Raw genomic sequence first — 16573 nt, forward strand, 5'->3', positions numbered from 1 at the left:
AGACAGCGGGAAAAAACTAATCGGTGACACGCACGCCTCGCATGTTAGATGTCCGGGGTTCAAATCCCGGCATGGCCATTGGATGTGCGCTGCTGATGAGATCTAATAAGAGTGAAACTCGAGTCCAGTTCTTCCCTTCGGTGTGGACTTACCGGAGTAATTACGCCAGAACAGGAGGATGGCAGTTCAAACACGAGTTGTGTGACTATGAACAAAATGCCTATCCCGCAAAATCCCAAAAATGGAATAGCCTTGTTGAATCACATCAGCTGCGGAACGGCTTTTGGACAGATCATCTCAAACTCAGAAATGTTGAGACAGGACGCGCCACAATTGTATCCCAGTTCCTCCAGCTGTTGGTGAACTCCAGTTCTGAATGATGTGTGGCGCTGCTCGGGTTCCTGATGAAATTCGAAGATATGAACAAGACTTACATGGCCGGAATTCTGCTTGATGCTGTCGACGTTGAGTCTGGTATATAGGACGCTGGTAGTACTGGAGTGCCACGAGCTACGTTATTACATATGTCACATCCGTACCTCATTAGCTAGAACAGTCCCTGTTTGGCGAGTACGTTTTCCGAATACAAGAGGTGTGAAGATATTTTAGACGACTGAAACCGATTTTATTTTCTGTTGGATTATTTCAGGGTCTGATTTTAAAATACGAACGATGCCGTGAGCACAGACCGATGGTCAGGAAGTAGACCGAAACTGAGCTTTTTTACTACCGCAGGCCTCGTCTCTCAGTATTTCTTGCACCCACTAATGCAAACTACGGTCTTGCCAAACTCGAACTGGGGGAATCTGGGAAGCTTTGTAAGTCTTTACAATCAGATGAAGCCAGTCCAGCAAAACCCTCGGATGCTACGTTTGTACTCAATCACTACCAAGTAACTGCTATTCTAACAGAATGAGCCGCAACCAATTGCTTTGATACGAACATCAAACGTCACAACTATCAAAGTTACTGAAAATCGTCAGTTGATGAGCTCCTGATTGTCTCGGGCAACCATGCTAAAAACGACAGACTAGATATTGATACGGTTGTGGGCACACTTCTCTTCAATAGCCTCCGACGAGAGATTTATGAAAGCTTAGCTCCGAGAATTACTGTGGACTATCGAAGTCCCATCGGAAAGTTCTTCCACATTTCACCACCTTGTCAATCACCCAGTCAATCACCTGGTTTTACTGCAATTAGCGAGAGAGGAGCGAATGTGACAAACAGGTCTGCAAAACTTTATCGGTTCATTGGATGTTACAACAAGGGAATCGATTTTATGTCAACAAATCTATCTCGAAGCATGGAACACTTCACTTTTTTGTAATATTTACGGCTCAGCAACAGAACCTTGTTTGAACTGGTTGAAACGACTTGTTGGCCCGGTTCTACACATTGATCTGCGAATGCAGCAGGCTGTAAAACACATTGTCTGAGTCACGCCACCAAGAGTTATCATGTTTCACTTCCTTGCACAAGATCAGTCTCGCCACGACTATATTTTTTTCCGAGATTCACTAATTTACTCTTCTACTTTCCAGAGAACACATCTGGTTTGATTAGTTTGTGTTGTCCATGCGAGTTGAGTAGACCAGATGGTACACAGACTGAAGATCTTCCTAGATTCAGACTTTTGTTTTATCAGTACGCAAATAGAGGTAACTAAATTTAGAAATTCAAGTTGAAAGAAGTAGGAAGGCAGAAACTGATCGTGGGCTGTCAAAAACTACTCAACAGCTTAGTGAGCAGTTTGATTCAAGAAAAAGTACTACGGAAAAAAATTATCGTAGCAACTGAAAAATGAAACATCTTGGTTCAAAAAATTTAGTCGTAAAAGAGAGATTCGGCTGCGATTCAGTTGAGTCTCCTTTGAGTGCCAAATCGGTGTGCATATGAGGGCATTCAACTCACGGATTCTATGAGATTTCATTTCAATAGAAGCATAAAGCTGACGGATAGAGAACACGGGGGTTGTGCCTATCTGATGAACCCGGACAGGAATGGTGAAATCCCTCGTAGTTAGTCGAAGAGTTTTCGAGGAGGAAATCTACGGTTGTTTCATAGAGTTGTAGGAATAGTTGCAGAAAATTATAACAGACGATTATTGGGCTATCTTTAGGTGACGATGAAGAAATATTATTGTTCTGTTTAACCAAATATGTGACACATGGTTGGAGTTTTCGGCGATTTCGCCCAAAATCGAGATGGACAGACTACGTGAAGTAAATTGACTCACTAACACACTCATTTGCAAACGAATTTGGTTTTTCGAGAGACTCACCTGGAATCCAGCTGAATCCCTTGGTTTTGATGCTTCCAGGTAGAACATAAGGTTGACGGAAACTCGGGGACTACGCCTACCTGATGAGCCCCAAGAAGGGCGAAATCTGTCGTGGGCTGTCGAGGGGTTTTCAGCAAACTTATGAGTAGTACAATCGAATATCGTAACGACTTAAACATGAGGCGGCCTGGCGCAGCACATTCAGTTGCCTGAAAACATGAAAACCGAGAGATTCAACTGGGTTCCAGGTGAGTCTCTCGACAAAACAAATTAGTTTGCAGCTGAGTGTAGTTCGCTAATTTCGTGCTATTTGGTTTCAAGTAAAACCTAAGTTTGATGGAAACTCGGGGACTACGCCCACCTGATGAGCCCCATAAAGGGCGAAATCTGTCGTGGACTGTCGAGGAGTTTTTAGCAACCTGATGAGTAGTGCATTACAAAAATAAGTCGGTTGATGTTTCTACTGTCTGTTCAACGTTTAAGCGACATTCTTCTCCCTTTGACATACACTTTTGGATGCTGTTTGCCAGAGAGGTAGGCCCTGGAATTGAATGTTGGCAGCGCGGATGACCGCTGCATGGTTCAGCGGACAAACCAACGACCATCGATCTAAATGAACGCGGGCATCTCAAATCTGATTTGGTGTATTCCGACCGATGAGATACGTCAAGATATACTTACGTGCTATACTCACATCTGTAGAACAAAAATCGATCTCTAGATGGTTCGAAGTGTCCGAGAAGAAGGACTGGCGCATCCTAGCGCTTCGTTGGGAGAAATTATCGTACCGATTGCATCGATTCGTGTTGCATTCTTGTAAATCATTGAATTAAGTGGTTAAAGTTTAGCTTCGCTGTCCAAATGGAATTAGACTCAAGCGTACTTACAAGGTTGCTAAAAACCCTTCACCAGCCCACGAGCAGTTTCACTCTTCTTGGGACTCATCAGGTGGGCACAGTCTCCAAGTTTACGTCAACCTTATTTTCTGCTTGAACCCCAATTGCACGAAATTAGCGAGCGAATTGCAAACAAGTTTGGTTTTGCGAGAGACTCACCTGGAACCCAACCAAATCTCTCGTTTATGGTGTTTCTGAACAACTGAATATGCTGCACCGGGCCGTCTCAAGTTTCAGCTGGTACGATATTCAAGATATTGCGACACCCTGAATAGAAATAATAGACTACTCGCAGTGTTGCTATTCAGCGAACGGTTTTTACATCCACAAGGGGCATCTGAGGGGTTTGTTCCTGAAATGCTCACAAGAAATACGGATATCCAACAAAAAATGAAGAGCAAGTTGCGAAAAGGGCACTGCTGAGAGGCCAATCAGTTCTGTTCAATTTTTTCAAGATTGTTTTCCTCTCTGAATTGCGAACCTGTAGATAAAAGAGTTGATGTATCAACCGCGCTTGTGTGGCATCATATGAAGACTAATCACGCTTCAGATTGGTCTATTTTGTCTTGGACAGGTGGCAGACCAAAGTCGGGTGTGCTGGGTGAACCAAAATACGGTGTCTGCGTCTGTTTATAGGTTAGAATCCCTACCTTCAGACTTGGCGCTTATCTGAATTTGTAACTCCTGATTTCCACTGGAGGTTTTTGTATGAGAGTGGCCCTCTTTTCGAATTCAAACTGACTAGATGACACAGGAGTAGTAGTGGAGTGCAACTGAGGAAGCTCAAATTTCTCCATCTTTATGCCAGAGGCATTTCAAATGCTGAAAAACTTATGTAGAAGCCAGCGAATTTGTGTCTTGAATGGGACAGCACACATCCGCAACCATCTCGTCGTGAAGTCCGCCATCGGCGTTTAGGCAAACTAGGTACCCTCTGATGCAGTAAATTGATCTTGGCGTTCCGTACAGTACGGGCGAAAGGTAGCGGATATTTCAAATTACTTCTGAAAGAGATGCGTTCATCGATCGGTCACAGAGATGCGCTAGGCTGTCGTTTCACTCTTAGAGTGACGCATCGCTCTGGCATACGCTTGGTGCACGGAACAAGAGAACAATGGTAACTGATAATACCTACACTCAAACATTTGGAAGACCATGAGATGACGAAAGGTTGTCATGTATTCTCATCGACAAATGGAAAACGGATAATGGATGAAAATAGAAGGGCATGGCACAGGGCGAACCTGCGGTACAAACCTTCGAAAATGAGAGATTAATATGAAAATTTGAGAAAGTAACCTATAGAAAATTATAACCAAACTGTCCGGTCACCAGACCCAACCAGTCAAATATGATTCTCTGAGCAGTACAGTTTAGCGTAGATGGTTTCATCGAAACTAGGATCCAGATGTTGATGCGTTTGTTCCAACAGAACTTTGTATATGTACCAATTTTCCATAAAGTCGTAGGCTTCTGGTTGGAAATCGGGATAGAATTTATTGGCCATTAAATGAGGTTGTTTGACCAGAATCGGCAAGTCATTCCAGCCGAGTATGCAAATGCCGTGGATAATATAATTGCTGGGGCAATGGTATATATCCCAGTCCACGTAGCGTGTGAGAAACCAGGAGCGCGGGTCGGAAGCGTTGGGAGGACGAATGAGTAGGCATGCTCCGGGAGCCCCCAACTGGGGGTTGTAGGCCAGTGTAGAGAAGAAGGTCTCCTCTGGGACTTTGCCCAAGTGTTTTTCAGCTTCCATTACACTCAGAATCTCCAGAGATTTGGGATCCGTAAGCATAAACTTGACGAAATCTCGGCGGAGTGCCACCAACACGCTACCCTTTATCCATTCAACCTGTGAAAAAAAGTGTGACAGTGAGTAAATTATTTTAGTCGAATATGTGTGTGGCACAATGGGGACTGATTGCTCTACAGTGATTGACACTAGAATAGCCAAGTGAACTTGTATCCTACACTTGAAAAACAACGCCTTTTCTAGTGTCTTTCACACAGGAAAATTTGTTTAAATGCACTGAAAGACAGCCAATGGAAGCCAGCGATACTTACGAAAGTCTTACGGCTATTCTGCCGCAAGCGGATTTTCCACTCACGAGAAATCATTTTCGCAGTATCAGATCATTTGAGAAAAACGAACTGTCAACGGTTGAAGTGTGGCAACTGAACCGCAACCCTCAGTGACCTTCAAGGCGCCGAAATCATCTGCAAGAACGCCCATTAGTCGCACAATGCTCTTAGCAAGTAAAGTGAAACCTTTTACACCAAAATGTTGCATTTTATTGCGTACGTGCTCAAACCAAAGACCATCCTAATCTACGTTCATTTTTTGAAGCACACTAAATTTCATTGTCCACTGGAGCAATCATACCTCTGGCGGAAAAGTCTGGTGGAATAATTTCTCAGAACCCATGAGACCCCGAAATGCCCAAATGGGGCTCAAAAGTTTGGACTGGTCCTCTGAACTCAATTGACCGATTGCTTTAGTCCATCGAGGACACGTCATAGTTTTCAAAAGTTCGATTCCGCAGTGCGAATACTGAGCACCATCTGCAAGGCTGGTGCACCGGCCTGGCACGAAATGTCCGCCATATAGTGCCAGATGTGAAAACGGGGGGAGAAAAACCAGTTCACACCACGTTTTTGGAGGAAAAATCTGCTAGTCAGGGGAAACGGCCACCTCCCAGTATCATCACCTACCGCGTTTTATTTCAAACGGTCACCTCCTGAACTCTTGAAGCCGAACTGGAAGACTGGGGCCCTAACCAGTGCAACAAATGAGGACCAGGCTTCGTCCTTTCAGGGCGAGAGATGAGGTGCCATCCATGTGCTCGTCCAACAGACTGTTTGGGACTTTACCGAGGTGTCGTTTGTGTAACAAGTCAGAAAATTAAGTAAAGCACAGTGTCCAATCGAATCCATTTTGAAGTAATGAAACGCCAGATCCTCCCGGTACGCCGTGTTTTGAGAAGTACATGTCTCAGCAGTTCCTTCTCAGCCATTCTGGTCTGAGCCTCTGTTGTCGTTCGGTTCGTTGGAAATAGCGTAGGGTGTACGAGAGCTAAATCGATGTTGTTTCTGAAGCAAAAAACGAAATGGACGGAAAAGGGACTTGGCGCTAGCTTACCACAAACGCTCCCAAAGACATTCTGGAAAGAAAATCGCGGGGTGAACGCCAGTGATACAGTGATATCTTTGAACGCCCAGAGCTAAGCGCGACAGGTTCACTGGGAGGCTATCCTGATACGCGGCCCGCAAAATCCTCGTTGTATTATTCAGACCCCTCTGTTGAGTTGCACGTTGCAACCTGGCAGAGTGATACAGTGATATCTTTGAACGCCCAGAGCTAAGCGCGACAGGTTCACTGGGAGGCTATCCTGATACGCGGCCCGCAAACTCCTCGTTGTATTATTCAGACCCCTCTGTTGAGTTGCACGTTGCCAACCTGGCAGCTTGGAGAACGAAAAACGCATCGGTTAACGATGACTTAAATGCGAAACAGACTAATAAGCTGGCGTGTTTGACGATTCCGGATGTTTCGCGCTTTTTGTTAGCCTTGTTACGAATTCCTTGAAGCCATTCAACACCAGTGACCTCAGTGTTTAAAAACCTCAAAGCGCCTCGCTTTGTTTGCCCACAGGCTCCATGCATCGCACTCATGCAAAAATTCAGCTTTTAGTGTTGCCTGACACAACTATGCTTGTGACCCAAAGATTCACCTTTTTGACTCGATGATCAGTCTACTCAGCGGTACCTCCACTCCGGGTTTGTCGTCAGAGTTGAAGACGATGTGCATGACAGCAAACCGAAGGCCAGGGACCAACCAGCGTTCACCAAACTGTTTCATCAATGACAACGTTTGACGTTTTTCAGGGTACCGCCTCTCGTAGGGAAGCTTTTCTGGTGACCCCTATATCCTCACAAATTTGGAATGTAAGGGTGAGTTATGGTCGCAAACTCCTAGAGTCATGCTCGGCTGAGCAAGGATGGTTAGAAGCACTGATCTATCGACAGAGCTGAACTCAACCTTAGGGTCACCCTTGAGGTCAACACATACGGCACCGCTCTAATGCCTGACGTGGCTTGAAGATTGTGTCGATGCAGCATCTATGCGGTCACAATCCCTGTTTATGCCCACGAATCAACGTTCCGCGTGCTGCCTTGAGATAACGGGAAATGAATCGTATCTTTCAGAACAGTCTCTTCCTCCTGAGTGAACACAAAAGTTAGTCAGGCAATGATTGGAGAATTCACGATCGTCTTTACACCGAGAAGATAGAAGGTGACTCGGATAAGCATTGAGATGACTTTTGAGTAGGGATATACACCGGGCGCTTCTGAAGCTGAAGGGGATTTATATTAACAGCTATGTTTCTGTCAAGCGCCACCATTCCGGATGGGGCTGGTGGGTGGCTAACTGAAGTTTTGCTAGAAACGTACTGTTCCGAGTTTTTCTCCTCTCCGGATATCAGTCAGGTGTCGTGATTTGCGATGGTTCTACTGACGAGGGTCTTCCGAGGACCTACGAAACAAATCAACCAGAAAAACTGAAGTTCCCAGCAATTCTAGGTTCGTTCATTTCTCCCCGACTGCCGGGTTTGCAAGTCATTGTGATCTGATTGAATACTCAGCTGTGTCTGGCGTAGAACTGGATTCTATTTAGGAACTGAAAGAATCAGTTCATGAGCCTTTTGTAAAGTCAGGGTTCTATGGGAGGTTTGGTGCTTGGAAGAGCCTAGTTGGTTTATGACGTAACTAGGTCTGAGAACGGTTTATTTCACTTGATACACTACTCATAAGGTTGCTGAATTCTCCTCGACACCCCGCGACTGGTTTCGCTCCACTTGGAGCATTATTCTTCCTCTGTACGTGTCAGGAAGCGCCCAGACAGAAGAAAAAGCACATGCGCAGAGAGTGACGTATCCCCAAGATCACCATCGCTGCAACACGTCCGGGAAGTAGGTGAGTTGGAGATTCTCACCAAACACGGCTTAGCAACACACGACCCGCATAGTGAGCCTGAGACTGTTCACAACCGGAACACCACCATTAGGTGTACGGAACGGACAAGTGAACGACCACATTTGGCCAATCAGTCATCCCACATATTTACGCAGAAGCTCTGTATGTTTTGTCCTGACAATACAGCCGTGTCCCCAGTTATCTCTCTTCTCCCTATCGCGTAGTCTGGTGGACTCAGTGCAGGCGTAACCCATAGACGGCCACCCACGATACTACAGTACGGACGCCTTTAATCATGTTCAAAATTTGACTGGCCTCAATAGTGACATAACCTGCATGAATCCACGTTCCACTTTTGGATTAACACCAATTCCCAAGAAATATTTTGTGAACGAAAAACTCTGGCAGTCCGCAGCTAGATTATCCATCTTTCCATCATACACAAAAATTCCGGTAAGTTAGCCCAACAAAACCACCAAGCTCCCATCACCTACATTTCGAAAACGTTAAGCGGAAATTGAAAGTCCTCTAGGAATCCCGTCCTTTGTCATGCACTAAAGATAGCCTCATTTTCTCAAAGAACAAAACAAAGCTCATTCTATTTTTCCATAAATACTGAAAAATTTCGCCCAAATTTAACTACGAGACAAAATTGGGTTGTGCAAAAAGTTGTTCACTCGTTGAGAATAGTAAACATCGGGTGGGGGGGGCCGATGAACAGTAACGTACTAGAAGATGAGATTTCCAGGTTGAAAGGGTCTGAGAATACTGAAAATCAGGACCATTCGCAGAACGACTTTGTGATACGTAACACCGGTCGATATCAAGGCACACAACTTACTGACGATGGAGTTGAAACCTACTGCTCATTTTCTTGAATGTAGTCGCTACTCACCCACGCTATTCGGTCGATGAATCGCATCGGCGAGCTCAAAATAATAACGCCAAAGTTTGTTTGAAGGTACAGTCTGCGCTCCATTCGACGAAAGGTCACAACTAGATCACACACATTAAGTTCACTTATACTTCCACATCCCACTTTTACAAGAGGGGAAGAACTCTAAACACACATGAGGGAGGATTTGTCCGAGAACATCTAGCATGGACAAGAAGACATACCCGAGGACGTATTCGATCACGGCCTTCCGCTTACCGGATTGGTTGCGCTGCGAAGTAGGCTGTCTATCACGTTTACAAACCTGGAATTCGTGGCTGATTTGCCATACTTCTTCCAGTGGTCTAAGTGACATTCGTGAGTCCCTTGTGTGACCCCTAAGATAGGAAGGACCGCCCAGTGGTCAAGAAGCAATAGTCTAAATTAGAGAGGAAGTTGGTCGTGTATCACCAAATCATGTGTTAGTGGTAACTACGCCCGACAGAGGGGTCTAGTCAGCTGATCAACAAGGCGGCCGAATGCGAACTGCAGAATGCAGACATACATACGGACTGTCGTTTAATTCCTTTCGAAATAGCTCAAGAACAGTGTTACCCCGTTGTCAGACTTTTGTTCCCAACATCCGAGCGTCAGCAGAACAGTAGAGGGATTCATGTAAGGGTAAAACGGGGAAGATTCATAAAGTAGCCGTGGAATTGTGACAAGAAACAAGTAACGGGAGGTTGGTCACAGTTAGGCACAGTAAAGCAGTCAGAAAGATGCTGATTTCAAGAACAGACTTTGCGACACAGGCGTGTGGAATGCTGCAGGATAACGAATACGCATCAGTCTATTAAGCTCAGGGGGCGAGATGTCTCAACTGGTTAGGACGCAAACTTACTGACCGGAGGGTCCATGGTTCGAACCTGACCTGTGCCTGTCTAGGTTTGAGCAACCTGGCAGTATCCCAGCCCTCGTGCTTCCTTCGGGTGGCATGGCAGCTAGGCACCAAAACTGCTTTAGAGATAGACGAACAGATAGAAGCCTTATTCTTCTTAATCGTGCTGTTTGATGAAAGAAGCGATAAGTAGAAAGCGTCCGATTTGACATTCTACTCGTACTTTCCTACTGATGAAGGAAAAACGTACAATCGGAATGAATGCTCACCTAATCGAAATGTTCCTCAGCGGTGGGGCATAAAATGACTACGTCATCCACGTATGTCGGTTCAACTGTTGCCCGGAAAGCTCAGATTCAGGTTTACTCCTAGAGGTGACCTACTGTAGTCATGCTGAACCCAATGTGTGAGTAGTCCTCAATCACCACTCAATTGGAAAATATCTTCCTTCCAAAATGAGTGCATTTCGCTAATTACGTGCAATTTTGTTTCAAATAGAACATAAAGTTGAGGGAAACTCGGGAACTGCACCAAAAAGGGCAAAACCGGTTGTAATCTGTCGAAAGATGTTCAGCAACCTTATGAGTAGTGCATTACAAATACCTTTTGGAATATATCCTATGCAAAGTATCCTGACCCATTTCCAGTGCTCTATTCAGCTCATCTGAACTTGTTAACTGTCGTCGACCTTTTTAATACTTATAAGAGAAGTGGCCCACTGTGTCCAGGGCTTATAAATCTATGGGTTCCAGGTGATTCAGTCTACTGTTTCCACTGTCTAACTGGACACACCCTGAAAGACGCTAGGTTTATAATCCGCCCGTAAACTTTAAGGCTAAAGTATCCTGACCCATTTCCAGTGCTCTATTCAGCTCATCTGAACTTGTTAACTGTCGTCGACCTTTTTAATACTTATAAGAGAAGTCTCGCAACGCGTAAAATGGTGAATATCCTCAGTGCGCAAATTACGAAACTCAAGGAACTCACGTTTGACCTATCTGCGAAATCGCAACTCATATTCTGATACATCTTGAGCAACGTGTGTGGATTGACCGAAACTTTCGCGTTTCATTACACAGATGGTTGTAGTGTGTAAGACCTTCACACAGTTGGAGTAGAACAAAATCACTGAATATCGCGGGGTTATCACACAACCACAGTGGCTGAGACTCGGGGTAGTTGTTTCCAAACGCACTTGGAGAGCTGCACTTCAGACTGAGAGTTCCGCAAACGTTACTTTTATCTACTTTGGACGGCATTTCGTCAAACCATTTGTCTCTTTATATCCGAAAATGTAACTATGTATTCTGGACTCAAATAATGTGACAAAGTGATGCTCACCGCACCGACATCAAGTACCCGATGGACGTTTGTGATAAGTAAATGCGGACAGGCTTACTAGGTTGTAGATTCGTCCTTAAAGCTACGTCTTTAAGTTTCGTATCGTTCCTGAGCATCACAACAGGTTTACATTCCTTATTCAGGTCCTGCAGTGGTGAAAATTATTATACGATTTCACCCTAGATACAGATAATGCCGGACGGTGGCACTGTTTGAACCACTTGAGTGAAAATGGGGCATCTAAACTGATTATTTTTATGGACTAGGTGGCCCCCACGTCCTTCAGAGATGAAAGCGCCTTTGTAAACACAAACAACTCATAAACCACCAACAAGAGACATTTTGAATCTCTGAAAGTGAGATGGAGAAATCCTGTGCAGAGTCAACCTGTCGCCACAGGAAACTGCTGATTCTGTCGCTTGGAGCGTGCATGTATCGAACAAAACTTGTTTTGATGCCTCAAAACTTGCTGACAAAATTTCAGAAGAATCAGTCTTGTGAATCAGTCTGCTGAAACCTGGTTTCTTATGACGTGCTCTACTGCCAACCATATTCATCTAGTAGCGGAACCAAATCTAAACAGAAAGTGACGTCATGTACGTGGAAAACAAAGTACACTTTATCGCACAAAAGTGCGGTGACGAGAATACTGTTGAAGTTCGAGTACGAACAAACCTTACACAAGGATTGACTAATTGGTCGGTGAATTAACGGACTTGAGTAGCGCATGAATATGACTCACTCGATACATCAGAGTTAACAACTATACACTGAGGAAACTGTGCAGCTCAAGGCCAACGATCATGCCTGGTTGTCTCTAACAACCGGATGGTTCCGGTGAACTGTGACAAGACCACAAAATGTTCAGCCAAAGGAGACCTGTCGGCCTCGTTTGGACTTGCAGATGTGCTTGAAACGGTCGAGAAAATCTAGTCGTTATGAGTATTTCGCAATCGCCATCGAAAATAATTTTCGATGATCCCAAAGGTAATCAATCACTATTCAAATCGAACGACCCGACTTTTCATCAGGGGTTAGAAGTTCAGCAGATAGACATTCATACCAGATCAATAGCTTATTGGATACCATTGTAATTGTGTAAAACATATGTGCACCCATCAGGAAAGTATTTTCTAGACAAGAGGAATAGCCGGTCAATTTACCATTCAATATGAAGAGTTTTGACAATGGCAGCTGGAGTGACAGATCGAAAACTCCAAATAGACAAAAAAATTACACTACGAGCTATCTGGGAACCTATTCGCATCAGAGATATTATAAGGAAATTGATGACTAAAACGATACGGTGTTTTTTATTTGCGAACAATAGTTTCGTATGAAGCCTGGAATGAATTCAAATACCGAACGTAAACTCCATCAGGTTAGGTGATGAAATATTTGTTAGTTCAAATTTGAAGAAAATTCAGAAGTGGTCGTGTGAACGTCGAACGAAATCGTCCATGTTGACCTGCTGTTTATGAAACTGGTACGACCTTTCAAAAGCTTTCATTTTTAACGATCAGAGATTCATACTTGAATCGCTCGGTTTGGTTGCCGGATTAGGCACACACACACACAAACGATTGTTCGAATGTGGAGGCAATCAAATTGCCCAACCTTGAGTCGAGCTAAATTGATGCCTTCCTCAACCTCTGTATGATTTCGCAGAGGTTTGTGATCACCACATCCGACTTCTGGAAAGCTCATTCGCCCTTCTGCACCTCAAATAAGTCTCTGTCACTTTTGATTCGCACTTGAATACCAAGTGATTGACTTGGGAGATTCGATCACGATTCAGGCTATCCTCTGCTTTCATTGTAACTCAAATGAAATTGCCGGACGAACGTCGTTTGATATTTCATTTAGAAAGAATTTTTATCAACTGTATAAGTAGTGTTGAAGTGTACTGTAATGCCTAGAAAACCGTTCCTAATGTATGGTGAGGGTGCAATAACAAAGAGCGAATAAGGATTCACTTTTCGACGCCTCGGAAACAGTGGTAATCAGGTTGTTGTCCAAGATTTATCATCTTTGACATTTACTGTCCCACTGAGATAGTTTCAGAACCATATATTGGTAAGAAAACTGGATAAGCATCAGAGTGGTCTGTCACACTTTCTCTAACAGAGCACCCAAATGAATTTCCTACCTGCTTGATATAAAGTGAAGTGAAACAAAATTTTATAATTTAACTAATTAATCAATTAGTTGATTAGTTGATTAATTAATTATTTAGTTGAGTAGTTGATTAATTAATCAACCGGTTGATCAGCTGATTAATTAACCCATTAGTTGATTTGTTAATTAATTGGTTGATTAGTTGATTATTTCATTCATTAGTTGATTAGCTGATTAATTAATTACACCACCCATTCCAAGAAAGTGTACCAAGTTGAATGTGATCGACGATGTTTGTCGGATTACGCTTAGTTTGATAAAGGACCGTCTCAGGATGTACATCTTCTAAAGGAGAAGATTAAAGTCCAAATTATAACTTTATTTCAAGTAATGGGCTAAAGCCCTGAAATGACACAATTATGAGGTCACAGGAAGACGACCGTTACAGACGGCCCCCTCAGCTATATGAGATTGGACAAACAATCTTGTAGCCTGCATTCAGAGGTTTTACGTTTGTGTGTGTGTGTGTGGGGGGGGACCATGGTACGCGCAACTTCGGAGCGCGATATTTTCCCACCTACGGCCATCGATCTGTAGGACCTCCTCGTAAATGAATTTCAGGTTTTGTGACTTAGAGGATCATTTCAGAGTCACTCAACTAGTCTGAGTAAGCGAATCCAGAATTAGGGAAATATAAAATATTAATCAGTGGATATTTTCTACTGTCATTGAAGCCAACCTATGCTAAAAAACTGAGAAGCACTGGACCACTGTTTCGTAGTGATCACCAACAGTGTACATCCCACGAAATTGCAATGGAGATTCACAACCTCACAACCTTCCGGCAATAAAGTTGTCACTTAACCATCTAAGCGTCAGCTACTCACACGGCTGTTCAACAGTGTGTGGCCGAACCTTTAAGTGCTGGCCAAAAAGTCACGGGTTCAAAATGTGTGAGAAGCGCACTTCCGATAATTAACAAAACGAATGAAATAGCTGTGCATAGCTTATCGGCCTCTCCTCGAAGGTGAGCTTTACTTACGGGATGAAATCTAAATCTGAGAGAACCAAAATCTTCCCAAAACACTGTCAACAAACTTTTGTTCTGGTAAAATCAATGTGGGTTAAACCGACCTGAAAGCTAAGTTTCCCCGATGGTATCCGATCCCAGACCGGTGGCCCGTTGACTCCTTCTACAATATTTGATCCGTTCACACGTTTGAGTGCGCGAACCATCTCCCAGTTTGTGCGCAACGGCAGCTCTTTTTCATTAAGATTGAGCATATATTTCCATTCTACTGTTTTCTGATCAAGAAACTGTTGTGCGCATAGCAAAACGCTCTGCAGGACGGTAAAATAGCTCCGGGCGACATCCACGCTGATTTCATCAGGTATCACAAAGACACTAGGGCCGTAACATTGGGCCAAATGTTTTACTTTCTCTTTCAGCGAAATGTCTGCCTTCTTGTCCACGTGAATACAATATATGTTGTGCTCGCGGAAGATGAGTCGTAACACCCGAGCCAATCGTTCAAAAGATGAGTAGGTCGATAAGGCGAAAGCGATAGGAAATGATCGTTCCTCTTCGGACGTCCGAAAATATTCACCAGCAACTGCTTGTGTCAGTTGCGCACAATCGGTCGCGTTCTCAATTTGTCCCGATTGGAGCTCTGGGTGAATGACCTGGACGAACCTCAGATTTGTTTTATATGCTCCCCAAAGAAATATCCAAAGAATAGTGCTAACAATCAATAAACCACATAAAATTATTCGTATCCTTCTCCTCGTGGATACTTCCGATAACGTCATCACCAGTTTAGTCTGCATGCTGATGTGAAAATCAAAGATTGCATTTTTTCTTGATTCTTGATATGTATCTGCTCGCATCTGATCAGTTTATCTTCTTCGTTGTAGTAGACCAATCAAAATCTGCACTTACACATGCTCAGCAGGACACTTTGTGAATGATCAAGAATACTGGTGCTCCGTCAGAAATCACATGCAGTTTGCTATCTCCCTTGAGGACGGAGATGCCATTGGTTTCGGGGTGTTCATCGAGCCAGAGATTTTTGTGATTTTAAAGAATTGGTCAAGAGAAAACAATATTTGTCAATAGCCCGAGACAAAACCCTATGTTGCGACCTATATTTCACTGGAAATGGTCGTCTTCAATGTTGAATATTCACGACCGTACTGTGCCAGATCTCCAGTCATCCGAATTTGTTCTTCAATGTCTCTGGGAAAACCATCCACCACGTGATTATCCTAATCGACAAGTATTTTAGGCTCAAACTAGGTACATGACCAGCAACTTATTTATTGCTCACAAGATTCCTGAGAACTTCAGCCCACAACCTGCTCCTCCATTCTTGGAGCTCATTAAGTATGTCCAGTCTCCGATGTTCCGTCAACCTCACGACGTTCGACAACTTCACTCATTTTCGTATGAACTTAGTTCTCACGAGTGGCCCATTTGACGAGTGATTCATCTGCGCTTCCCGTGATTGTTGAAAACAAACTCGATCATCTTGCTCAAATCGTTCGCGTTGGAACAGTCATCCTCCTGCCTTAGGGCAATTACTCTGATGAGTCCACCCCTAAGAGGAGGGGAAGCACTGGACTCAAGGGTCACAGTTGATTATAACAACTCCGTTATGGCGTACAACTAATGGAAAACTGTCCAGCGGGATTCGAGCGTCGGTGACGCCACCTGCCTCGGTGATCTTTCGAGGCGTCGGACCTATTAATCACATCACTCCAGAGTGAACATGTTTGCCATTTCAGACTTGAAAATGAAGATACATCCACCGTGCGCTAGTGGTGTACCGGTGTAAGAAGGAGATCCCTCTGTTGTGGAGCTGCTTACTAGCAAACACCAACTAAAGAGTAACAAACTATTGAACAGGAAAGAGAACACCTCATATGCACCTTATTTTTTAAAATCTGAACATCCTCATTCGTCTTCTTGAACTTTCGTGGATATTCGTCGACTATCAGGTGATTGCAAACGAATGCTGCAAGTCCGTTCTCCAACTTTCATTAGACCCGAGGCTGAGTTACGGGAAGACCACATATTACTCGACGTCTCATCAGTAGCATCCGCCGGTACATGAAGAACACTCTCGCCTCGCAGGTTAGATGCCCGGGATTCAAACCCAGGCATGGCCAATTATATGAACTGCTGA

General features: G+C 44.0%; 1 protein-coding gene across 1 annotated transcript; it reads right to left on the minus strand.

Moving 5' to 3' along the window:
- Positions 1-4376: 4376 nt before the first annotated feature.
- On the minus strand, positions 4377-15215 carry T265_04703 (hypothetical protein; the record flags this gene model as incomplete). The annotated part of the gene is made up of 2 exons (XM_009169507.1): positions 4377-5035; positions 14523-15215. 2 exons carry the CDS (start codon positions 15213-15215, stop codon positions 4526-4528), a joined length of 1203 nt encoding a protein of 400 aa, XP_009167771.1.
- Between the last annotated feature and the right edge of the window lie 1358 nt (positions 15216-16573).

This window comes from Opisthorchis viverrini (genome assembly GCF_000715545.1).
Source record: "Opisthorchis viverrini unplaced genomic scaffold opera_v5_81, whole genome shotgun sequence".
NCBI classification, from domain to species: Eukaryota; Metazoa; Platyhelminthes; class Trematoda; order Opisthorchiida; family Opisthorchiidae; genus Opisthorchis; species Opisthorchis viverrini.